This window comes from Xiphophorus hellerii, chromosome 5 (assembly GCF_003331165.1).
Source record: "Xiphophorus hellerii strain 12219 chromosome 5, Xiphophorus_hellerii-4.1, whole genome shotgun sequence".
NCBI classification, from domain to species: Eukaryota; Metazoa; Chordata; class Actinopteri; order Cyprinodontiformes; family Poeciliidae; genus Xiphophorus; species Xiphophorus hellerii.
This window is the reverse complement of record NC_045676.1, coordinates 18,523,498-18,549,950: the sequence shown is the minus strand read 5'-3', so window position 1 is coordinate 18,549,950 and position 26,453 is coordinate 18,523,498. Positions and strand designations below refer to the sequence as shown.

At 35.8% G+C, this 26,453-nt stretch overlaps 1 protein-coding gene across 2 annotated transcripts; it reads left to right on the top strand.

Moving 5' to 3' along the window:
* Positions 1–66: 66 nt before the first annotated feature.
* cabp2a (calcium binding protein 2a) lies at positions 67–25,260 on the top strand. Of its 2 annotated transcripts, none has more exons than XM_032562629.1 (7): positions 67–2,831; positions 3,044–3,226; positions 22,962–22,992; positions 23,319–23,453; positions 23,653–23,762; positions 23,880–24,027; positions 25,025–25,260. In XM_032562629.1, exons 1-7 carry the CDS (start codon positions 2,772–2,774, stop codon positions 25,048–25,050), a joined length of 693 nt encoding a protein of 230 aa, XP_032418520.1. In that variant the 5' UTR covers positions 67–2,771; the 3' UTR covers positions 25,051–25,260. The 2 variants fall into 2 exon arrangements, with proteins under 2 accessions (XP_032418520.1, XP_032418519.1); XM_032562628.1 differs by lacking the exons at positions 67–2,831; positions 3,044–3,226 and adding exons at positions 17,288–18,367; positions 20,048–20,278.
* The last annotated feature ends 1,193 nt before the right edge of the window (positions 25,261–26,453 follow it).

The following is a 26,453-nucleotide window of genomic DNA, read 5'->3' as shown; positions in this document are numbered from 1 at the left end:
ACATAAATCTGTGAAGACAGATGTATTTCATCCATAATCTAATTAAAAGAGGATGTTTTGGTAAGTTGTTTCTTATTGGTAAAACTTGTTTCTGTTTTGCTTATATTGTAGGATTATAATAAACGTTCAAAGTGATTACAAATGCTTGTAATGACACACCCAGCTATTGTACCGTGCGTATTTGGAACGGTTGAATTTGACACATTTTTTCCCATGGAAAGAGATTTCTTTCTTTTAGCCGGGCCGTTTCTTGTGTGCATTTTTAATGTGGCCTCTAAAGTTGTTCACAATTCTTTAAAAAATATAATAGAATGTACATTATAACACATAATGTACAACAGGACATCTTTACACTCATGCACAGATATCCTGGGGAGCAGTTTGATATATAAATCAGTACTTGGACTATTATACATTATTATTATACTATTATTGTACATATGAACTTTTAGAATATGGAAGAACCTCAGTGCTCATTCTGTTGAACCTCAGCGCAGCATTTAACTCTGTTGAACAAGAAATTGATGCAACAGGAGAGCTGGGTGTACTCTATGGTACTTGATTGGTTTGAATCCTATTTAAAAACAGGGCCTTTGTTGTGTCACTAGGTAACTTCTCATTGGAGGGAGAAATCACCTGTGAGTTTCAATCCTGGGGCATCTTCTATTAAATGTCTATTCTCCTGTTAGCTCATATGATAATAAATAATAAAAGTAGATACCATAGCTAAATAGATGATACACAGCTCTACATTACGATGTCACAAGGTCCAATTATCTATCCAAGCACTGATTATTAGATCAAATCAGTTCATGGATGTACAATAACTTTCTCCAGCTGAACAGAAACAAAATTGAAGTTATTATCTGTGCTTCTTTTTCTGTTTGTTGCTTGTTTGTTCACTGTCTTATGTTCTTATCATGTGAAGCACATTGAACTGCCTTGTTGCTAAAATATACTATACAAATAAACTTCATTTGACTTGACTTACATCAAGTAAACATCAAGTTTGCAACCTGTACTTTCAGGACTTTTTAACCTGAACATCCCATCTGAGTTGGAAAATAGACCATCTCACATGCTCCCCCTAATTCTGACACTCCCTGCGGCAACACTTGAAACTATCGCACGTAATAGCTCTCTAAGATTTTTAAAATCTTTTAAAAGCTGTTCTGACAAACTGCCAGCAAGCCACTCCCCTCTGCCAAACCCATCTGCTGCATCTTTCTTCTCTGCTGGAGTGATGAGAACCAGGTGGATTCACTCTCCTACCAATCAGAGTGTAGGTACTTAAGGGGTGACTGACCTGTCACTCCTGGTTTTGAAGTGCCACAGCATGAAAGCAAACAATCCTGGTAGCATGTAAATTGAAACTGTGCAAAAGTTTCTAAAAAAACTGTGAAGGACAGCCGGTAAGCTTACTATACTGTTGCTCATAAACATGGACTTGGATTGATTGTTTGAGAGTTAATATTATTGAAAAGAAAAAAAAAGACAATACACTTGGTGTTTATTGAAGTAGAAAGTGAAAAAAATAGTTGGTTAGGATGTTTGACTATGAAATTAAATGTTGTTAAATATGCTAATTTAATTATTGGCGTTGAATTTTATTATAAAACATTTGCTATTTATTACACTTTAGGATTAAATGGTTTAAAGGGGTGGAAATTTATCTTGTTAATTTCACAATGTATTTATCTTGTTAATTTCAGATTGTAATAGATGTGTTTCTGTTTGTTTTGAGGTTTTTCACCTATGTGGTTGGTCTACAAAAATTATGAAAATAAAGATGGTCTAACTAAAATGAAGACTCCGTGAGTGAAACCCAGTTATGTTCCACAGTAGAGACCTATCCTTTTCAAGTAGGGATCTCACAGTAAATTAAACCTAACAGAACTTGACAAAAGCACTTGCAAGTTTTGTTGCTTTTGAAATTCATCTTGGCTGTATTTGTTATTAGTTGTATTTTATAGTTAGTTGTCTGCACCTTGAAAACTCTGGATCTCAACCAGCCTAACTTGGATTAATATAAATAATATAATGATCTTTATAAAAAGCTTTTTCTGCTATAAATTTCTACAATGGTAATAATTTTTTTCTCTGAGGAACGCAGCAGAAATGGAGTCCTGGGCGCCAGCGCTAGCTTCTTGCAGTCAAGATGTTTTATTGGTATTTATGTGTATGTACGATTTAGCGCATGCATATGAAGAAACATCCCATATGGGGAAAATGATGAACAATGTGAAGCACTATAAATTGCAGAGGATTGAGGATAAGCCAACATTAGCATGAGAGCAGAAGGGTGAGTGCGGAAATAAATACAGGATTATCAAAGAACTCTCATACATGGGCGGAAAATAGTGGCAGGCTCATATCAGACACAATGTGAGGAGTGCCACTGATACACCTCTGCTAAATATATAACTGAATATTTAGATCTATTTTCTATATAGGGTCAATTGCATGACAGGACTAAAGAACATTTCCCACTGATATGCTTCGTTGTGAATGAAAATGTGCACAATCTGGAGAATGAATAAAATCCGGTCAATTCAGAATAAAGTGAGTGATGGATGTAAATAAAAGAGGAGGGGTAAAACATGGAGAGTGTAAGGGATGAGAGGAGGAGCAAAGGCAGCGGGGGGATATACCTCAGATTATGACTTGGTGTCAGATGCTGTAGTGACAGATCAAGAGTAGGACAGAACGAGAGACCGAGGTGCAGGGAGAGCAAAATAAAGACGCCTCTGTGGTTCAGCTGGACTGCAAAAATGACTGAGATGAAAAGGGTACAGTCAATGGACGTGCAGGAGGGGAAGCTAATAAAGAAGGTCAGTGGATGTGGATGCGAATATATGACTGTAATGTGCAAAGTTCTGCCACTGATGCAGATACAAAGTCTATTCTATTAAATATAAGAAAAAAAATCTATTTGAACATTTTTTTCCATTTTGTAAGATGGTGTCATTTTATGTTTTCGTCCTGTCTTTCTTTCGAGTGAATTTTGATACGCTTGGTTGACACCATTGATACTGCTCTCTAGGGTTCCATTAAGAAAAAGATTGAATCCTTCAGACGGTGGAGTTCAGCAAGCATAAAGAGGCCCCCAAAGCCCAAAGCCAAGACCCTGAGTCTGTCCTCCCCTGATGGAGACCCTGAAGATCTCTGGTTGCCAGAAGGAGACAAGAGGAAGCTGCACCCCATTGTGGCTTCCGTCTTTGGACAGGTAGGGCCATAAAATAGAAAATTGGGTCACTTCTGAGTTCATGAGCTGGTGTTTACATTGCTTGGCTGACATAAGCCGCTATCAGGCATGGACTGCTTTCAATTAATCAGATGGCAGCTGAGCATTTATATGTTGCGTCTAAAAATGCACTCTGCATAGCAATTTGTGACTGTAATCTGACGAGGTCAGACATGGAAACACAGAAAATACACCTTCTTTTCAAGAATGAACGATTGCAGTCGCATTAACAGATAAGCCCTTTATTGGTTGGAATAATCTGCCTTCTCATCAGCTTTTGAAGGACTTCAACTGATTTGTTTTGTCAAATGAATGAATAGGTGCATTCCCTGTGCTTTCATCATCTGGCCTTTTTCCTATAATGTCTAAAAGCAACAATTGAGGTCTAAAAGCAACAATTGAGAGAAAACTTAAAGGAAACATGAGTTTTTCTCCTACAAAAGCCTTCATTCTCTAAGCTCCAATGTGTTGATGCTGCCATATGAATAAATCTATCAGAAGCCAGGCATAATATCAGCCCCAACAATATCAATGTGACTTTAATAGTCTTGTTTTGTTGAAGTCGTTTTTTGTGGCTATATTTCAAATTTAAGATGAACAAAGATTGTCATTGGCCATGTATGTTCCATGCTGGCATGATAACAGTTTTTGTGCTTTGGTGCTTCGGGGTGAAAACAGAAAATGTGTGTGACAGAAATTTTATTGGAAAAGTCAGCATGAACAAGTATCTTGTGTTGTTATTACAGTTTTATGTAGTGTTAATAGTGAGTTCCAATGGTCTTCAAAAGTTTTGCAAAATGTCTGCATGAGGTCATATGGAGTTTGCCATGCCCTATCAGGGAAAGATTAATAATACCTAGATTTTAGGTTTCATCTTCTGTTTGTGTGCTTGTAGAAGAGTGTTAGGTCTACATACTGATTTTTTTCCGCATGATTTGTTATGGGTTTGAGTAAAAGAGGTTGTATATAGACTCTTTATCACATCAAAACCCAATTTGTTAGAATACTATTTGTACTTGAATAATTCTTTCCATTGTTACATGTTTTAGGATAGTTAAAATTTGGATTTTTAAAATGTAAAATTGAGCAAATATCTTCAAATCAGGAAAATCACCTAAATCACTTCTCATTTCATAAATTTTCCTGACTGGTTTTCTGATAATTTCTTTGTTGTTAATATATGTTTGTAAGGTTTTGCAAAATCCAAGTAGTTTCTCTGTATTCATTATTGTTCTTATGGTTCATTCCTTTGTTTACTTTCTTACTTATCTGTTGTGTTATTCTGTCTGTGCATTTTGGTTTGCCCTCCTATTTTTGAATTAGGCTTTTCCCTTTGATCCATAGATCATTTTGTGTCTAGTCTAGCTCCCTGTGTGATACTTGTGCTTTTTATTTCATTTTCATTCTCCTTGTTTGCTCTCCTTGACAGCTATTCCACATTCCCCTGATTAAACTTATTTGGAGCCAAGATTGTTCTCTAGCCTTGCCTCAGTGCATCACCTCACTGGCTGCCATCGTTCATTCTGTTGTGCTCCATGTTCCTCTCCCTGTGATTTATGTGCAAGTTCCCTCAGTTTATTTGTTAGTGAAGGCCTCCTCATTTCCACCACTGCCAGCCTTGTGATTGGGTCCTTTACAAACCCCATAATGCAATTCCCTTTAACAGGGAACATTTCAGGGTTGACCTGCAGGAAACTACCACATCACTGCTTTTATTTTGTCTTGATAAACATCGTCCTTTTGAAACCAGAATGGGAAACCAGAATGGGTTATTTATAGCTGCAAGCAGACATCCAGTGTGTGCAGCACCAAGTGGGCGATTCAAATTATTTGGTTTGACCTTCCCTTGACAACATCTCTGAATTTGATTATGGTGTTTCAGCTAATATCCTTCCACTCAGACAAGAAAAATCCATGGGTCTTTGGAGAAACGGGTTTTATACAGGTGTTAATCCATTTATTCATTCATAACCTATAAAAAAACAAGGGATGAATGAATCCTGGTTGCAGGCTAGGTAGAGAGATGTTGCTGATCAAGATGCCATTGTATTTTCTTAGAAAAGTCCACCTTCTCTCTGAATGTCAAGCAATGGAACTGGTGCTTTCCCTCTTCAGAAATGAAGGAAGGTTATACTTCGATTGAATTGACAAGATCCAGAAAGCAGAAACACAAGTTTATTATATTATATGGTTTGGATATATGAAATGACAAAAAGATACTTAATACTTGTTGTCTATTCATCTTTTTTAAGTGACCCTTTTTGCACAATGTGTTTCTGACTGATATGCTTCAAAAGTAATTTCTAAGATATTGCTTTCAGCGAGAATCCCTTGCCAGTAAACACTTCACAACCTGAACAGTCAGAAACTCTACTGCAAACACAAAATAAGCATTTTTGCACAACAATCCTTTTTTCTTACAACACACAAAACATGGACTGCAAATGAATGCATGTTGTTCCTTTATCCTTATTTGTATTTCCTCTAAAGTTTATATATTTGTACTTTAGGTCTGTATGCTGTGAGTGCTTTAAAACCATGGGCGTAGGTTTGGGTGTGGACGGTCGTGACATGTCACGACCAATATTCAAGGGATATAAAATAGTCCCGACCAATTTTTGCCATATTAATTAAAAAAAAAAAACATATGTATTTTTTAACAAAAACAAAATAAATAAACGAAAATCTACATTGATTAGTTTAATATTTCAATATACTACGCAGTGGTAGCATTCATTTTAAAATTCGCTGTTCTGAACTAAGACGACCCATGCCGCTATTGGCTCACAGAACGTGGATCTACGTTCTTTGATTAGCTGCAACAGGCGGCGGCCAGCTGGCCACACGCGGAACGGAAGCTTGGTCCATGGTGCTGAAAGTGAACGCGTCTCCTTCTGAGTTTGACATTTATTATGAGTCTCCGAGACCATGTCGCCACCAAAAAAGAAAAGGACGACAGACATTAGAAGTTATTTCGCTACCTCGGCTGTAAGTACAGTGAGTGGACCCATAAGTTAGATATCTATCACGCAACGCATTTGTTGTAGTCCGGTGTTTAGTGAGGTCAGCACTGAATGTGAGGTAGAATAGGTCTGTTAATTATGTAATATTTTTTCACATAGGGAGGGGGCAGGAGGGGAGGGGGTTATTAAGCCAATGTGGTGCGCCCCCCCCCCACGGTCAAAAATGGTCGGTGAGGGGGGTGCGGGGGTGGTGGTAAGTAAGTTCTAAGGTCCCACCAAAACTTAGACCAAACCTACGCCCTTGTTTAAAACCAACATCAAATTCCTTGTTCATTTGCACATTCTTAGCTAATAATGCTTATTCAGAATCTGATATGTGGTTTCAGCTTCATATTGCAAAGATATTTCTCTACAGTGCACATTTAGTCATATGTGCTGACTATTTGCAGCAAGGCTAAATTGGCAGCTATAAGTCACAATGTTTAGTACATGCAGGGTTACTTCTAAGGCCAATAAACTCATCATTGCTGATGTGTTTATTGCAGAGCTGCTTAAGTTCAGTTCTCAAGAGCAACCTTTAGATTCATTCTTTCTCTAACACACTTGAACCAAATAAATGTGCTGTCTCTGCAGAGCTGATGCTGATGGCCAAAAATAGTTGGGTGTCATTTGAATAAACTCAACTTTTCCAAACAAAGATAAAGGAAATCCAAATAATCCCTGAACGTGTAGTGATATCTTTGATGTGCTTTTCATTTCATCTGGCCAGATGGGATTTTTGTCCCAGCAGACAGCATAGCAGCAAGACCAACAACAGTAATTATAAAAGGAGACTTTATCCAAAGTCTCATAGAAAACGTAAAATATGTTGTGTTTCTATATCTAGCTCTCATTCTGTATTCTGATTTGCCATCCATAGCAACAGATGGACTGAATAATGAGAAACAGAATAAAGAAGGTTGGGTCGGGATGAGGGATTGATGGCTGAGTGTCGTAAAGAAACATAGAAGAGACTGATTGTGATGTACAGGGGGATTAGAGCTTAGAGGAGAGTTTACTTCTACTGCAGAGAATAGAGTTGAACTTTCAGGAACAAGATGAGTTTTTTTTTAGTACAATCTGACCTCTGAAAGGCTGGCAGTTTTTTTTTTTGTTTTTTTGTTTTTTTGCCCAAATGCAGAACATAGGATTTAATCCTTGTTGGAAGTTTTATGTTGGAGCTGCTCTGAAATATCCTGATCCTTGTTAGATACAAGCCAGCTAAACACAAAGTGTCAGCAAGCAATATGGCAGAACATTTCTTCCACCTCTGTAATCTAGATTAAAAATCAGATATTTATGTACACTATGTAAACATTTTGATGACCAAATTTACTCACTTTCTGACACTAAATCCATTTATGTTTCTTGTGTTAGTCCAGCAAGATTCTTTCTGTTCACTAAAAGTTAAAGATCTTTAAGGTTCATTAATTTATGAATGTAGAGGCACTTTGGAAGTGTTGTGCCAAGTTCTGTTGATCAATAGATTAAGGAAAGAAAAAAACCCAAAATGTGATAGATAAATATATGAAGCCACTAGACAAGAAGTTGGAATGTGAACACACATTTAAAAACAAATATTGGGTAAATGTAACAAGTAGTTTATTGCAAATATTGTACAGCTTTGTGCCTTTCCAGTTTTGATAGATAGTAATGCATCATACATAAGTTAGAATAAAGTTATTGTTGAACATGTTTAGTAATTTTGTTCACCACCAGCTGGCTGTGGCAGAGAAGGAACTTTTTTTTTTTTTAAAAAAGCATTTTATGTGAGTGATGTTGCTGTCTGCTCTGCTGTGTCTCAGATTGTAAGAACATTGTATGTCTGAGCAGCAAGTGCTGACTTATTATTGTTTAATCTTTCTTAAAATTCAGATGTCCTATCCAAAACATAAACTTTGGTGCCACTCTACAACTAGGACCCCAAGCAGTATGTCCCTCAAAATTTTAAGTCCTTTCACAAAATATAGTATTTAAATTATCTGTTTTTTATGTCACCTTTTTCCTGAGAGACTTTTTAACCCCTTTTGCTCCATAAATTGTCCTTATTTAGGTTATGTCCATCTCTTACAAGGAACAAATGCCAGGATTTTCAAGAGGTTTTTTTTCCTGGGTTGATTGATTTGCACATTTCACACCAAAGCATGTTAATCTGTAACACAGAGAATCATCTCCTTCCTGAACGGAGATGGCTGGACGACCTCATGTTGGTGATACTCGCAATGAATAGTTTGAATACATGAATTTGGCATCTTCAAGTATCTGGTGTTTGCATCCAAACATGAACCAGACTTATGGAGGATCAACATTCTTCCTTATATCTAGAGCGATTTCTCTTAAAAGTTCCCGGTTTTCCCAGAAGAAAGTGCTGTTTCCTTAATATCCACAGATGTTCCTCCATTTAACCCAAATGTTGTGAATCCACCTATCAGAAGATTCCAAAGTCATGACATCATCATGTGGGCTTTTCCATATGATGCTTAATGGTGTAGTAGTTCTTTTTTCTAATCAATTTTTACATTTTAATAATAAAGCCACAGAAACCATTTAGGAAATTTAAATAATCATAGCAGACCTATTAACATTTCAGTGTTTGATTTAATGTCAAATTGGGCATGAGTCTAGTTGATAGTTGATACAACTATCTGGTTTCAACTGTCATGTAGTTATAAATGGGTAAAGTAATGACAAAGGAGAACAAAGTGCCAAAAAATCTATTAGTTAACATAGTGCAGGGGTCTCCAGATCTAGGCCGTAAGGGCCAGAGTCCTGTAACATTTAGATGTTTATCTGCTTCAACACACCTGAGTCAAATAATCAGATCATTAGCAAGACCCTGGGAAACCTGACTCCACGCTCAAGAGGTGATTCAGTTATTTTATGTGTTGGACCAGGGACACGTTTAAAAGTTGCCTGACACCGGCACCTCGAGGCCTGGATTTGAAGTCCCCTGATCTAGTATATTCAGTCCAAATGTCTCTTTCCATTTGGACTGCAATAAAAAAATTCTGATAGTGTGGAAAGAATGGCAACATAAAATAGAACCATTTACTTAACTTTGATTTGACAACTCAGTGTTAAAAATAAAGGGGAGAACTCAACAAAAGCAAAATGTTACCATAAAAGAAAAATTATTTATGTGTGGAAACATGTTTTGCTCAGTAGGCTTAGCAATTAACATACCAGCTTTTAATGTTGGGGTTGTTGTGGTTGTTGTTGAAAACGCAGACAATACAAAGAGGGCATGAGTACAAAAACAAGAACAGATTTTGTGGACAGATTTAAAAGTGGGTTAGTTGATGGACCATTATAACTGTGACACTGTGCAGCAACAGTTGGACTCTACGCTCATGGATATAGAGATAAAGAACATTCAGTTCTGACTTCTCTGTGACATTTTGCCTACATTTATCCCCTGGTGGCATTGTTTGAACAGAATCGTTAATCCATAGGACCTCCAGGACCTTAAAAAGAGAATTCACATATAACTTTTACGTCACATGGAAAAGCATCAGAGAAAATCTGAACAGGTGCAAATGGCATTATCCTCCTTCAGTAGCGAGTAGGTGTTTGAGAATGAGAGCGGGGAATGTGGGACATTTAGCACAGCCTTGTCTGGTGGCAGGCTGAAAAATGTATGTCAGGTCTTTTAATGACTGCACCAGGACCTTTTTCTTCTTATGGCCTCCCATTGTTCCCATACAAATTATATGATGGTTTCTTTGTTCTTGTTCATTTAATAGCAGTTCATATATAATACAGTATTTAAATTATTATTTTACATTCTTTCTCTGTTTTCAATTAAAAAATGGGTATTGAATATGATATTTATATCTAAAATAAGAAACCACAATAGTAAAAACGATTGTTAAAACAAAATTAATCTGAAGGGAATGCAAAAGTTGTGGTGGAAACTTTTCTGTCTATTGGAAAAATGACAAAGAATCCTTTTTAATTGCCTAAAATAAATACTGTAGTTGTGAACAGCTTTCTAATTAACCACTTCTGTGTTTACATTACTTTATTGTAGGGGTTTTCAAGAATGCAACCAGGGGGCCATTTTTGACTCTGACTGATTTTGTGCAGCCCTGGGCTAAATAAATAAACCTGGTTAACCAACTCAGATGGTTGATTGAGACACACAGGACAAAAGAAAATGGTGCATAGTTTTTTTTGTTGTTGTTTGTTTCTTTTACTGATCTTAAAATGAAAAATGAATGGTGTAACACGGTTTTCATCTTTTATCAGTTGTTTTTTTCTACAAATATGTAGTGACTTTTGCTAAATTTATTGAACTTGGTTACAGAAAGCAAGAATGCTCCATGTTGCAGAAAATACAAAAAAATTGTTTATATCTTCAATGATTTACAGTAAACTGTTAAACAGAAATCAAAAGTTTGAAGTATGGAAATTAGAATATGTAAAGCAAAAGCTTTTCTTTTAACTGTCAAACATGATGTTGCACAATCTCTGCACCGATGCAATAAACTCTGTCAGCAAAAAAACTGCAAACTTATGTCACAACTATTCCAAAATTAGCTATAAAGAGTCTGTCCAAACTTTAAAATCTCTAGATTAGAATTTAATTTCTATTTTGTTTGGTGTTGGGAGGAATTAAATAACTTTTTTCCTACAATGATTGAATTCAAAACTTTGTTTGAGTTGAGTAAAATACCCAAAGTGGCCTTTAGCTTTAACAACAAGCATTTCCGTCTAATGTATTTTATGTTTTATCTTGAGAACAAAAAAAAAATTTGACTTTGAAATGGGATTAGTAGCTAATATCTAGCTTGTTCATATGGAGTCCAGGGATTTCTGAAGCTTATCTACTAAAAACACCTTCTATCATACAGCTAAAACACATCTTTGAAAAGTTATTTAGGGGTTTATGACATTCAGAAGTAGTCAAAAGGACTTTAAAGTGTGTCACAGTATGTAATATAGAGACTTATCTCTATCATCAGATGATAATTATCTGGGAATTTCTTAAAAAGACAGAAGTTATTGCAAAGGATAGTTTCAGTAAATGTATACTGCGTGTTTTTGACTTTAAAAATCAAAGTAAAATAATCATCACTATCAGGACTGTAATAATAGTGTTAAAAACCTATTTATAACTAAATAATGTGAAAGATTTACTAATGTTTGAGAAATGCTTTGCCAAAGAAAGAAACTTGTCCCAAATGTCAGCACATCTACGCAGGTATTTTTGTCTTCTATCTTTCTGTCTTATGAGTTATATCCTCCAAAATTATGGCATTTCATTGACCCTTATCAAAAGATCCATTATTTTTAGTTAGTTTGATTGAGCTGGTAAAAATCTTTTTATATAGGCTATGCTCCCTACTGATCATGACATTCTTATGATCATGAATTGCCAACAGGAGCTGCTATCTTAGAAAACTTAAAGTGGAAATCTTATCTTCTGCTTCAATAAAATATTAAATACTTAAAATTCAGAGAAAATTCACAGAAGGGTCAAGAGAGCGTGCAAATAATACACAGAAATAAAAGCAGATTATTATGTTCTGTGTGATTGTCTCTGAGAGTGCTTTCTCTTTTATTCCATGGGTGATACCACATCATTTCTAAAATGATGTGGTATCACAAGTGGTTGATGGAGACTAGCTTTAGAACAGCAGGTAGCTGTTCCTCATCCATGATATTGTTGGTCCTGGATAGATTTAGATGAATGGCGAATAGGCAAAAGGTAAATAAAGCAATGGGATATTTTTGCTGCAAGCAATGTTTGGTTTTCTCCTCTTGGATAAATTCTCTTATGTTCCAAAGGAGGTGGGGGAAAATGAATGTAATAAGGCTTCGTTCAGTTCTGCTGTTGCAGATTTGGCTTTTAAAATCAGTGGTCTGAAAGTCATTGGAGAAAGACTTTCGGTAGGCATCATACATGTTCTGATAAGTAAGTCAACGATGTAGAAAAGGAAGGAAGGGAACATCCCAGTCTTTTTTTCTGTTTAAGAAAGTGGGCTGCCATTCTAGACTGAGGATGTTTTTAGGAGCTCTTTGAGGATCAAACACATCATACGTGGAGGAGGCAGAATCTGGCTACACAGAGTAAAACATATAAACATAAAACACCATGGTGTAAGATCATAGTGTAGCAGGGCACCCTATGAGACACTTTAGACTCTAAATATTGTTGAGCTGTCATGGGTGACACGCTTTTCCAGTTTTTGAAGAACTCGGCCAACACCTGTGGAATGCCAAATTAAAATTAATGCAGATTTTTTTCAAAAAGTGAATCCGAGAGTGTGTATCCCCATTGGACTGCTAAGGGGTTTGTTGGAGTTTGTATGTTATAATATATTAGGGGGCACCTGGCTAGACCCCCAGATTTAATTGGGTTTTCTTCTGGATCAGTGAGAGACAATTTATGGAAAAGTAGAGTAATGACAATGTTCTGGACAACACATTTTAGCTACTATTATAAAGATGCCACACCTTTATGTTTAGTTGCTTTATAAAGTTACACAATTAACCTTATAACTGGGTGATTTATTAACTATTCTACAAATGTGTGTTAATGTGTCAGTGTGCAGATACACAGACAGATGATATCAGTCACACTGTTTGACCTTAGCCACAGTGCAGCTACTAGCATTTGGTGTCATGTAAATCCCCACTCTTGGAAATTGTCCACATTGTTTTTCAGCACCTCAGTATTAGATTTTCCTGTTAGAAAATCTTCTGACCATGTTTTTTTGGGTATCTGCTTTGCTCTCTGTTGTTGAGGGATGAAGCGCAAACTGTCACACAGCTGCTGTGGTTGGGGTTTAATGACTGAGAGACACGATGTTAACTAGACTGGCAAATTAGACAGGATTTTTTTTTTTTTTTTACATTCAGTAAAAAAAAAAGCTGCATCATTTTTGTGATGCTTGAATCTGGGGCATTTTTTCATTACTTGGCCCACAGTTTGATGTCAAACTCAGCTTTGTATGTGAACCCAGTCATGCTGTTTATAATTTTCACACAATTTTCTTCAAATCATCCAAAAATATTTATATAAAAAGAGTGATATAATGTGTAACTAAAAAAAATAAGTTTAAAAATGTCTTATTAATTTATTATGGCAAAAAAGTTATCCATACCTATCTAACCCTATGTGAAAAATAACTAGGCCACATCAAAATATTAATTTAGATTTCTTTGAATTGTTCAGGTGTAAATTTCCTGGTCTGCTCTGAAATATTGCTCCACATAACTCAAGAGGACTTTAGGTTAAGATCCCCTAGTAAAAATGTTATATAATACTTCATCAGGGTTTTCCAGTAGAGGGCATAACTCATGGTCAATTACAGCAAGCAGTCAGGTGTTGAAGTAGAAAGCAGCCCCTGACTATGGCACTACACTGTGAGATGTTTTCTTGAGGATGTCGCCAGGAAATTGGTGTGCAGGTTTATATATATATATATATATATATATATATATATATACAGTACAGACCAAATGTTTGGACACACCTTTCTAATTCAATGGGTTTTCTTTATTTTCATGACTATTTATAAGGCAAGAAATCCCACTTATTAACCTGACAGGGCTCACCTATGAAGTGAAAACCATTTCAGGTGACGACCTCTTGAAGCTCATCAAGAAAATGCAGAGTGTGTGCAAAGCAGTAATCACAGCAAAAGGTTGCTACTTTGAAGAAACTAGAATATAAGGGGTATTTTCAGTTGTTTTACACTTTTTTGTTTAGTGCATATTTCCACATGTGTTATTCATAGTTTTGATGCCTTCAGTGTGAATCTACAATGTCAATAGTCATGAAAATAAAGGAAACTCATTGAATTAAAAGCTGTGTCCAAACTTTTGGTCTGTACTGTATATAATTTTTCTCCACTAAAAAATATGCTATCTGTGTGGAATTATATGACCATAAAAAATATTAAATACTTTATTGCTTAGAGACTAAAATAAATATAAATATAAAATAACTATACTTATGACATGCTTAACCTCACACTCACAGTTACAATGTTAATCCTTTTTGTTTTTCACTTCTGCTTATTGTCCCAAAACAGAAAATGTAGCAGCAACATTTCAAGTGCTTCCTCTCTGGTGTGTTGTGGGGGAAGGTATGATGCTGACGCTTAGTGGCCACTTATGAGTATTACAACTCTTAAACTGTTTCTCCATCATTGTCTCGTGTTTTCCACAACCTGCTGGTGAAACGGTGACCATGTAAATTGTACAAAAGTTCATAAATAAATATAAATGTATGCAGCTTCTTATTTAAATCAGAAACTGGGTGGAGATGAAGATTGGTCATCTCCACCAATCTTGAGAAACATGATGATGGACAATTATTGTGTGGATGGGATAAAGTCTTGCTCAGCTTTTATTCCCCCTCAAATTGAACTTTATTTTTTATTTTATTTTTTAAACCACATAGAGCTCATGGAAGTAAACAAAATGTTATACGTCCTTCTGCTCTTCAAGGTGCTTATAATATTTTAGTACAATATCACAAATGTTGATGACAGCAATGGTTACAGTGCTATTGCTTCACAAAACATGTAATCTACCTGAATAATCATAATTATTTAGAAAAATATAAAGGATGAACATACAAAATGTAATAGAAGGAGTAAACAATAAATATAGGGTGCTTGCCAAAGAAAAGAGTGAGCATGAGAGCGCTGAAGACTAGATTTTGAAAAGGACAAAAAAAAGTGTAATTTCTCCTAAACCGTCCAGCGAGGATTAGAGCTGCAGCCTTATTCATGTGTTAATCTCTGGCACGCAAACAGCACAGCATGAGTTGTGCTAAAACAGACACCCACACAAACACACACAACACTGGATTAAAAGCTCTTACTATTGGTAGATGGGGATTAAAAAAGAACTATAAATATTGGATATCTGAAGATCAATTTTTATATATTTACCATCATCAGGACTGATTGAGAAAAAAGAAACAAACATCCCTTTTGTTTGCAGAATAAGATGAAGGATGAAGACACCTAGAAATAAAGAAAAAGAGTGAAAGTTTCTGACAATGTTCACATGAACACAAATGTAAATATTGGCAATATTTTTCACACAGAGACCAAAAATGTATTCACATGAATTCCTTGAAATACTTTAATAAAGACACACATATAATCAAAAGCAGATCTAGAAAATTCTCCTCTCACTCATAAATCACGGCGAGGTTTAGTGGCTGATAACTGGACAGAAACCAAAATGGATCCGACATCAGTAAAACAACTAACTACAGAGATGACACTTTAACTGTTATACTGTAGGTGAAAATGTTGTTTACCTGTCTGGTTAAGATGATCCATGCTTGTATTACAAATGCACCAGATGGTGGTGCTGTTGATGGCAGTAGCAACTACCGGAGACTTCACAAAATAAACAAACGGGATGGGAATTAGGCAGCAGCTGTTGGAGAGGGGAGAAATTCTGGTTCACTCTACCTGAAGGTTTCCAAAAATCAACTTATAACAGATTTTGAATCCTTATAGAAGTGTTTAACTTTTTCACATCATTTAACATTACAACTCTTTACTTTTTTTTATTATTGTTAGGATTTAATGTGGTAGACCAACACAAAGTAGCACATAACTGTAAAGTGCAAGAACAAGGACAAATGTTTTTCAATTATTTTCAAGACATTGCTGAAAGTGGGACTTCTTCTTGGTCCTTTTGGGTCATTATATCACAGAGCTACCTTTTATTGGTCTTACAATGCATGTCTGTATCAGCTTTGTACAGACTATAATATTCAGCCACACCTTTTTGCAAAAATACACCAAACTCAGTCATGTTCAGTTTCATCAGCAGTCAGGCTTTTTTGTCATGTATGGTTGGGAGGTCACCAGATTCTCCAACCAGAGCTGAGGATTTCTGAAGCTCCTCCAGGATTATCAAGGATCTTCTCCTTGCTTCTCTGACTGATGAGATGCTTTCCTGACCTGCTTATGTGGATATCCACTTTTACCTCACCTGTCTGCTGTGTTCCTCGGTCTTTACAATGCTGTTTATTCATGTTTCTTGAAAAAACTCTGAGGCCTTGTGAAGGTTTTGCATAAACCAGCCAGAGAGACATTGATGAAAATTCAAAATATAATCTTAATTTATTAACAAAAAGAATCCAAAATGATAAATTGGGCCCAAACTGAGGTCAACATAACAAAGTACAACTCAGGTGGTAACAGAACAAACTCGAGCACAAACTGACCTAACAAACAAGACATGAGGGGAAGTTAAATAGTGGCTGATCAGACCATTAACACACACTAGGGGGTAATTAAACACACAAAAACCTAATAAATATTGGTCAGAATATTACTAAATCTATAAATGAAATAAATATCAGAATTTAACTAACTTTCCAAAAGAAGAAACATTAAATAAATGGTCAAATTAAACTAAAGACCAAATTTCCCCCTCCCCTGGTGAACAAATGGAATGGTCCGCTGAGGAAGTTTGACAACCATATATGGACAACAATCAGCTGGAGCTCATCTCTGATTTTCAGCCACAGGTCCAGAGGAAACTGGTAACTCAAAAGAAAAATAATTAATTTGTTGTATTTAACAAAATATACAAAGAACTGACACATAAAGTTAACTAAATGGGTGCACAACAAATAGTTAACTAAAGAGTCAGACTAATGAAAACAAATTTAAAGATAAAAATCTAAACTACTCACTAATCAATATATAAAGTAATATTAAGGGAAAACAAAAAACCATTACCAACAGTGTCTGCTTGTGACAGTCGGGACAGCTGTCACAGGCCTTCACAGAGCTGCGGTACTCATAATTCCATCAACAAACTGGTGGACTCTATGTATTAATCAAGTTGCTTCAAATGCAATTATCACTGGACTCTATTTGAGAGGCTCCAGGTGTGGGAATCCATGACATGTCCTTCTGGGGTTTTTTTTTAATTTGTTTGTTTGTTTTTTATTTTTTCATTTTTGTTAGTTTTCTAAACATTAAATATATACAGTATATATATCACTTTTTTAAAACCTTTAGAATCATGCAATATTTTAATAGATTCATTTAAAGTTCAGGTTATAACGAGAAAAATATGGGAATATTTTTGCAGGTCACCATATTCAGCTATTCTACCTTTTGCCTAATTCAAATAATCCATTAATAAGTTTATTAAGTAAAAAAGGATGCCGTTATGATTTTTATTTCCAAAACATCATCTTGAATAATCTTCTAGATTGTATATATTTCAGACATTTCTTCAGTATATGTTAGAGACTGACAATATCTCAAACACATATTTCTTCTATTCGCAACCCCATCACTCCCATCGCCTGACAGCATAGCTCTTTTCCTCTAATCTGAAATTCCAGGGATTAAACGGGCGGCCAACTCTCCATCCATAATTCCTCCATCTCCTCCCCCTTTTTCTCCTGCAGATTTACACATACACTGATTCAAACACACACACCCTTAGAGTTCTGCCAGACTAGTCATTTTTAGAGCATAAATATGATGTTGGAGAGGTAGTGAGGGGACGATGGATGAGATGAATTAGATTTAGTTGAACCGAATTCAAGAAATTATCTGTGAAGATAAACAAGAGCTTGTGTGAGTGTGTGTCTGTAAGAGAGGGAGAGAGAGAGAAAAATGGTCAAGTCCTGCAATCACAGCCAGAGTTTGGCAGGAGCAGCATGTTTCAGCCCAGATATGACCCAGTGTTCCTGACCCACCCCGTCAATCTCTCTCATCCTGCTTTCTATACTGTCACACCAAACGTTTTAAAGCTCAGGAGTTTAGGATTTAGCGTGGCATCGCACACCTGCTTTACGTCTCAGTGGACCAATAGGATCCGGGATACGTGAACTGAGAGGAGTCGCCTTTAGTGACAGCAGTGTAGTCGGACACACTTTCTTTCCTCTTGAAAGGAGCTGCCCCCTCTCGACGTGGGATGCACTGGATCTAGCATGGATTTTCCACTTTTATGTGACTTTTGAGCAGCGGAGAAGGGTAAAGGAAAAAGAGAAGAAGAAGTCTTGGACAAGTGTTGCGACCACCAACGAAGAAAGGGTGGTGGTGTGAGGAGGCAGGTGGGGAGGGTGATGGGAAACGTCAACAAGACTTCTAACAAGGACAGTACCAGGAAAAAGGTAAGTATGTATTAGCATGAAATTAGATAAAGAAACAGTTTCACATTTTGTTAGATTTTGTGTCACAGATCAATACATAGCAGTGCACAATAGTGAGAAAAATCATGCATGGTTTTCAAGTTGTTGTTTTTTAAGTGAATATCTGCAAAATATAGTGGGTGTTTGTATCCAACTCCCTTGAGTCAGTACTTTTAAGAACCATCCTTTGGAGCTTTGCAGCTGCAAGTCTTTTGGATTGTTTCCCCTCTAGGATTCCACATCTACAGACTGAAAATTATCCTAGTCGTCCTTCTGGCATATTGATTTTAGATGAGTCATTTGACTTGGTCCTTCTAAAACACTGATTTTAACCAGGCCATCCTTTGTAACAACCATAATGTAGGTTTAGGGTCATTGACCTGTTTGAAGATGAACCTTTGAACCAGTCTCAAGTCATTTCCAACCTCTAGCACGTTTTCTTCCTGCACTGACCAGATTTCTTGTCTCTACAGAAGAAAGGCATGCCCACAACATAACTCCACCACCACCATGTGTCACAATGGAAATGGGATTTTCAGTGTGATCTGTACTGGTAGTTTTCCTCCTTATACATAATTTTCTATGTAGATGAAAAAGTTTTTTATTTGTATTTTTTTCATCTGATCAGGGCACTTTTTGGCTTAATTTCATTGTGTCCTTCCTTAACATATATCACTCTGAATCAGAACTTTGTAGTTACCATGGACCTCTTGGCTTCTTCTTTCAAAAAGACCCTCCTTGCCTAGCTTCTCAGTTTACATCAAGAGTTATTTTTTGCTGGGAGTTGCAGTTTTATATTCCTTCCACTTTTGGATGATGGGTTGAATAGTGCTTCGTGAGATGTTCAAAGCTTAGAAAATTACTAATACTGTCTTTATATTGCCGTTTATCTTTTATTGTCTTTTACCAAACCTTGGAGACTTTCACAAAGCTGGTGGATTTATAGTGATTATATTACAAGCAGTTCAGTTGAGTTTATTATTTTAATGGTATAGTACATATTAATGAATATTTGCATGTAAATTTATAAGATTATAATTAAGTGGCTAATTTACATCTGTAGTCCCACTGGCAGGTTGGTTAAAACAAAATACACAAAAATAATAATAACAGAAAAGAACAAACAAATATAGTACCAGTAATTTAAAGGTATTTGACAGACCATAGTTGTATTGACATTTTTGGCTTTCCAGGAGCCAGATTTTAAAATATTTATTACAGGCACAGTAGTACAGATAGACTCTGTGTGCTGATTAGATGAATGAATGAAAGATATTGGTTGGTTATGGTTTTATTTATTTAGGGATATTAGAAAAGTGGAGTCTCCTAGTGTACAAAAATTGAAAACCATATATGATTTTACTTGTTCGAAATAAACAAAGATTTCATTCCATGTGCTATTTGTGTTGGTCTATCACACAAAATCCCAGTAAAATACATGGAAGTTTATTTTTTGTAAAAAATTGGCATGGATGACCCATCCTACTTGATTTACATACAAGACACTATATCAAATTAAGATTTAATAGACAAAGAAACTGACAATTTTAGTCATTTGTTGTCCTGTAGAATCCCCCCAAAAATTGTGAAAGTAAATAAATGACATCTTATGTTCTGAAGAGAATATCATAATGTTAATCCAACTGGTTCCTTTTGTCCAAGGGGGCTTCGTCCGTACAGCAAAGCGACACAGCGTTAGCCACGGCCATGCTAGGTTCCCTGGGTGGTGCGGGGGAGGTGGACACAGAGGAGGAGGAGGAGGAGGAGGAAGGAGGGAGCAAGCGGGAATTTGATGACCCCCTGTGCACTCTGGTTAAGAACTGCAACATGCTGCACAACATAGTGGGGCCTGCTTGTATCTTCCTCAGACAGGGCTTCGCTCAAAGCCAACTTGTATGTATGACGCTCACCTACACAAGAGTTTACACCCACTCAGTCACAACTTTACACCATCTCACTCTGATCCACTCTTTTACACTCTTTGACCCAACTATACTGGACAAGGTTGAGTCAATGCAATCTGCTGAGTCATCTTTACAATTAAAATCACCTTCATTGCCCATCCATACCACTCCTATGTTCATGTTTGTGCAAAACGGAGTATAAAAAATATTTTTTGTTATGAAAGCATGAAAATCACTAGTAATGTCTCAGCTGTGTTTCATGTATGAGACATATGTAATTAAACATGGCTAGAAGTCTGGTACTGACTTAAATCAGATGGATGCCATACATATATATAAGAAAGAAAGCAGAACAAAGCATTTAATGAAGCCCTTGATATTTCTCCCCTGAGGTGAGAAATATTGAAGATGATCGGATGATCATATAGTTATTTTGCTGTGTTTCAAAGCCGACCTTGATGTTGTTTTGAGGAACCTGTCAACACTCTTGCACATTACAGCAATGACCCTTCACGCAGTTAAAATAGACGTGTAACAATTGCAGCTGGTCTTCAAACAGCAGAATATCTATGTTAGCACATCGTAAAGTACATTTTTTAACTTCACACTGAACTTAACAAATGTTTAAAATGCAATTTAAACAAATCCAATTGTTTCTATTAGAAAAAATTTGTTAAACTCATTGTTCAATCGCATCACATGGAAAAGATTGATGCATTTTTCTGACCATTTCAAAATTCCTTTGCAATTTTAAGTAGCAGAAATGCCTAAATATCATGATTTGCACTTGCAAGGAGATACAGAATATGTAATTATTGGTATCCTTGGTAAAATTGAGAAAAAAACCTGCAAAATATTTATTTGTTATTACACTAGCATAATGTCACAAATGCAAATTTGAGGAAAAACATTCCACTTCAAGAAAGCCTTAGTCTTTATTAAATTTCTGGCACTACATTTATTTGACTTTAAAATACCTTAAACATATTTTTTTTTCTAATTTATTCTCCTTTTTTATGCATTTCAAAGTGGAAATGATCTTTTAATGAGTAATTGGTCACTCCTTATTGTCCTAGGGGTATGAATAGGAATTGACAAAAAGGCAATTTTCTCTAAAATACAAAAGACAAAAGAAAGTTTTATTTCAGTAAAAAATTCACAGCTATCAAAATTATTTCAGTACCACAGCTACTTGTGTAAACCTGCACATATCTACAGCCAGAGCAATAATTAAACACTTTTGAAACAACTTGAACTGTCACCATCAAAGCTGAATAAAGACTCAGGTTTATGTTGCCACTGCAATGAACAGGATGCTTAAATGAAGTAGGTAAAAATCTAAGAAACTCTGTAAACTGCAACAAAAACTTGGGTTCACCAAATCTCATGTCAACAATTTATTCTGATGCTTTACCTCTTTACTTGTAGAGTCTGCTGTAAGATCTAAATGTGTGCTTAAAGAATGGGCATAAAATCCTTTGTGACAGATTTCAGCCATGTAAAGATTTACGACCAACTTCCTTAACAAATACATTTCAACTGTTTTGCTACTAGTTCAGGACAGAAAGGACAGAATCTTATTTGAATCCATGGGAGAAGGAAAATAATGGAAACCCTAGACAGAGAACAGAGGGTTTTTAATCTTTTTAATATTTTCATAAAAATAAAATTGCGAACAGCATCTGCAAAACCTGCTGTTAACATTTTTATTTTTCTTTCCACTCTTGTCATTTTGGTGCATAAAGTAGGGTCTGACTTTAGCTTGACTGGTAAAGCTTCTGGGTTTTGTGCACAGTGTGAGAATTTGTTTCAGACGTGACCAGTGGAACAAGACTAAAGGAGGCATGGTCCAAATATTATATCATCCATAAAGTCATTGCAAACAAGTGTCTAACACGTTCTTTTAGCCTTTTCAGGTATATTGATCTGAAAACAAAAGTCGACCGAGCAGCAGTTCAGCTGCAGATGAAAATAAGCTGCAGATAGGGAAATGATAAACCGATAAGCCTTCATGATTTGTAATACAATTTACAGCTGTAATCTCCCTGCTGCTGTAGTGTCCCCTGTTTTCTCTAATCCAAGCCTGTATTATTCCTGCTGCTGCTGATGTCATGACCTCTCAGAACAAGTAGTCAAGAGACTTATCCTGCCATAACCTTCAACTAATGCCGGAAACCAAGACAGTTGCAAGTGGAGCTGTTCTTTTGTCATCTGTCCAACATTTTTTGCCATAATTTAATGTTAATAAATAATGGCATTGTGTTTTACTCTGCAATAAAGTGGTTGAAAGGTCTGGATTTCACAGAGTTCTCTTTTATTTTGAAGTGCACACACAGAGGAAAAAAAAACTTTCTTCAGTTTTAATGCACTAAGAATGTCTGTGTTACACAATTCAGATACTTTACCTGGAGCGTATTTGTGACATACTTTCTCCGCAGCTGGACATAGAAAGTCTGTTTAGTCAGATCAAAAATCAAATAATCCTGTTATAGAGTTTTATCTCACACTGACAGACGGTGAAAGGAAAAAAATGTTTGAGAGAATCTGGAGAGGTGAAAGGGTAACATTAAAACAGTGCTGTCAGTGATGTGAATGTTATATCAGAGAGTAATGTTAATGGACTCTTTTTCCTTTTGTTTTTCATTGTCTGTCTCCGACTCACACCAACACAGGACAGAGACCTACGACCAGAGGAAATGGAAGGTACTGAAATATCAACAATTCCACTGCCAACTGCTGAAGTCTGAACTTTATATTGCACAACTTAAAATTATAACGTCACACCTACTGAGCTGAATGTGAACAATGTTTTATTTTAGCAAAATATCTCAGTTGCATAAATATTCACAAATTCACTTAGGTCCACCAATGTTAGCTTCTGAGAACAACGTGCTTCTGAGATCAGATACTTCAGTAAATGTCCTTTGCCATAATCTAAAAAAAACTGTTTCACACTCCTTTACAGCAGCAATAAATCTTTTACTTAGTAATTTCCTCTTGTTATCACTCAAATTGGTTTCTACCTGCAGAACTGCGTGAAGCCTTCAGAGAGTTTGACAAAGACAAAGATGGCTTCATCAGCTATAAGGACCTGGGAGAGTGCATGAGGACTATGGGATACATGCCGACTGAAATGGAACTTATTGAGCTAAGCCAGCAGATCTGTGAGTCTCCAAAACACTAATGGAGTCAGTTTAAGATATTTCCCACAAACATTACAGTAAAGGTAAACAAAGTTAGACCCACTACCATGGAGCTGTTGCCAAAATTAGCAGAATTTCTTCTTCTATGATTTCATGTAAAACATCACACAGTATGCTTTGTGCTAAAGAAAAGCAAGTAATATAATATTATATTTCACAGGCGGTGGCAGAGTGGACTTTGAGGACTTTGTGGAACTGATGGGCCCCAAAATGCTTGCTGAGACTGCAGACATGATTGGAGTAAAAGAGTTGAGGGATGCCTTCAGAGAGGTTAGCAGCATATTACTAAACATTAAAGCTCTTTATATATATATATATATATATATATATATATATATATATATATATATATATAATTTTTAATTTCAAAACTATTTTACTTTTAAGTTTGACTCGGACGGTGATGGTCAGATTAGCCTTGGAGAATTAAAGGAAGCTATGAAGAAACTGATGGGAGAACAGCTGAACCACCGTGAGATTGATGAGATCCTGCGAGACGTAGACCTCAATGGAGACGGACAGGTGGACTTTGAAGGTAAGATATTATAAAGCTTAAACACTGCAGTGGACCCACGCCTATTTACAGTTCAGTATTCATAGATACACCTATTCACAGATTTTTCTGTGACACCAAATTATTTCCAGAAAAACCCTTTTTGTGGATTTTCAATAGAAAAGGCAGCTTGAGAGGCTGAAATAACTGGGCACAATGCTACTAGACATGCTATTGGCTGGCGTTTACAAAGCCGCCAATCCGAGAGCGCCATTCATTTTTGTTGATACTGATTGGCTCTTTCCCAAAGAGTGGAAGTAGGGAAGACTGTGTAGATGTTAGCTTCTGCAGTAGTGCTTAGGCAGTTTTTACTCTTCATATGAATGAATATTAAGCTACACTATATCTTGGTACACAGTCACAGGTCATTTTGGACGGGACTCAAATATTTGCTGACTTTAGCTATTCATAGGCAGTTCATGTCATGCTAAGTCAAGCTGTTAGCTTGACTTAGCTCATGTGATGGGATAGCTTATATCACACATGATCCACTTCAAAAACATCACTCACCGTTCAGTCCAAGATGGTCAATTAGGAGGAAGGAAATTAACATGAGCGTTACATCACAAAAGTAATCACCTTCTCCCTGACACAGCAGAATGATGTGAATTATACATTCTTCATTCTAATATGCATACACTATTGTGTGTACAATGCAGTATGTGCATCAGAATCTATACATATACTGCATTGAGATGAAAAAACCTGATGTTCCACTAAGTTATTTTGATTTCTTCAGATTTGGACCCACATTAGATGTGTTTATTGACATGCAAGTACATATGAAAAGATATGTGGGGCATGAAATTAAATACTGTACGGGTGTGGATTTTAGAAGGCAAAGAGCAAGCAAAATTGTGAAAACCTTTTCTGCTAATGTGAGCATGCACCTCTGTGTTCTTGATCAGCTGAAGGTTTTCAGCGCATTGTTGACTCACTTTGATGAAATACAATAACGAAGTTTTTCACCTTTCCACAGAATTCGTGCGAATGATGTCTCGCTGAATCTCCTCCGAGTCTCGGTTTACTGCACTGAAACCAACATGAACCAGACTGCGCACTGTTAAGTCTTTGCATATGTACAAAAAAAATTCTTGGTCTCTGTAATTTTTCACTTGCCTCTCAGGTAGACCCATTAGTTTATTTATCCGTTGTAAAAATGTATTACAGTATGTGCGTAATAGCAGGTTGTAGATTAATGACTCCAAGACTTGTTAAAAAAATAATAAAATGTGACATGTATTAAATAATTTTATGTCAATGTCTGACAATGTGACGACAAATCACATTGAAATTTTATTTAGACATATTAATATATTTTTCTGTTTATTTTTACAATTTGCCAGATGCAGTTGTGTACATTTTCAAATGAATATTTAACTTTATTCTCAAGGTAAATGTAACACTGAAATAAACATGAACATTTATTATTTAAATATTAATAAACATAACAACCTAATTATTGCCAGCCTGTTGTCTGCTTTCATCACTAGAGGAAAAATATTATTTTGCGAGAACAAGCAAACTAGCTTATATACAAATACCTCAATCAACAAATTCTTAGAAGGTATCAAACATTTATAATATTTAGAATGATCTATTCCTGTGCTTCCATATAGCATAAAATCTGCACAACAGCCTGTAATATCATTTTGACGTCAGTTTAGTAATACTAATTTGAGAATTTCTCATATTTGCCAAAAAGTCTGTAAAAAATAATATATTTCTTCTAAATAGCCTTATGAGTTTCTAAGTACATACTTTTGCAAATAATTATTTGGAGCGCCGTGGTGTCATCTGTTGTTTTCCGCTGGAACATTGCTTTAATATCAATACGATACTGAAAAAGTAACTCCGTAAAATAGTACTTTTCAAAAAGTTCTTTTAAAATAGTACAATTCTTTGCAGTTCCCTACAATTTCCCATTCTGACAAAAAACTCTTGCCGATAGAACTCAATCTCTAAGCACGAGGCAGTGCTAGGTGTCAGTAGCTGTCGAAAATCCCTCTTTTCATGCAGTGTAAAATATTATTTGTACAGTCATCAAATAGTCAGACCATGCAAGCTATCCTTTTGTCTGAAACTGTTTTAATTTTACTTTTTTTCAAATGTTTAAATATAACTAAGAACAATGTAAGGAAGGTCAAATAAAACATCTGGCCTTGACTCCCAATAAACTGATTTTCATGGACAATCAGCTTATAGACTTCAATTATAATAAAAAGTCAAATTTGAATTATGAAAATGCTTCTGTTACTTTTATTTTAAAGTAACAGTCAAAAGTCCTAATATGTGTACTGTTATTTTATTGATTATTTCTCATACTAAAAGATGAATTTTTCAAAATTTCTTAGGATGAGGCAATTAATTATTACTGCTAAAAGATAATTACTGCAAATTTTTTAAAC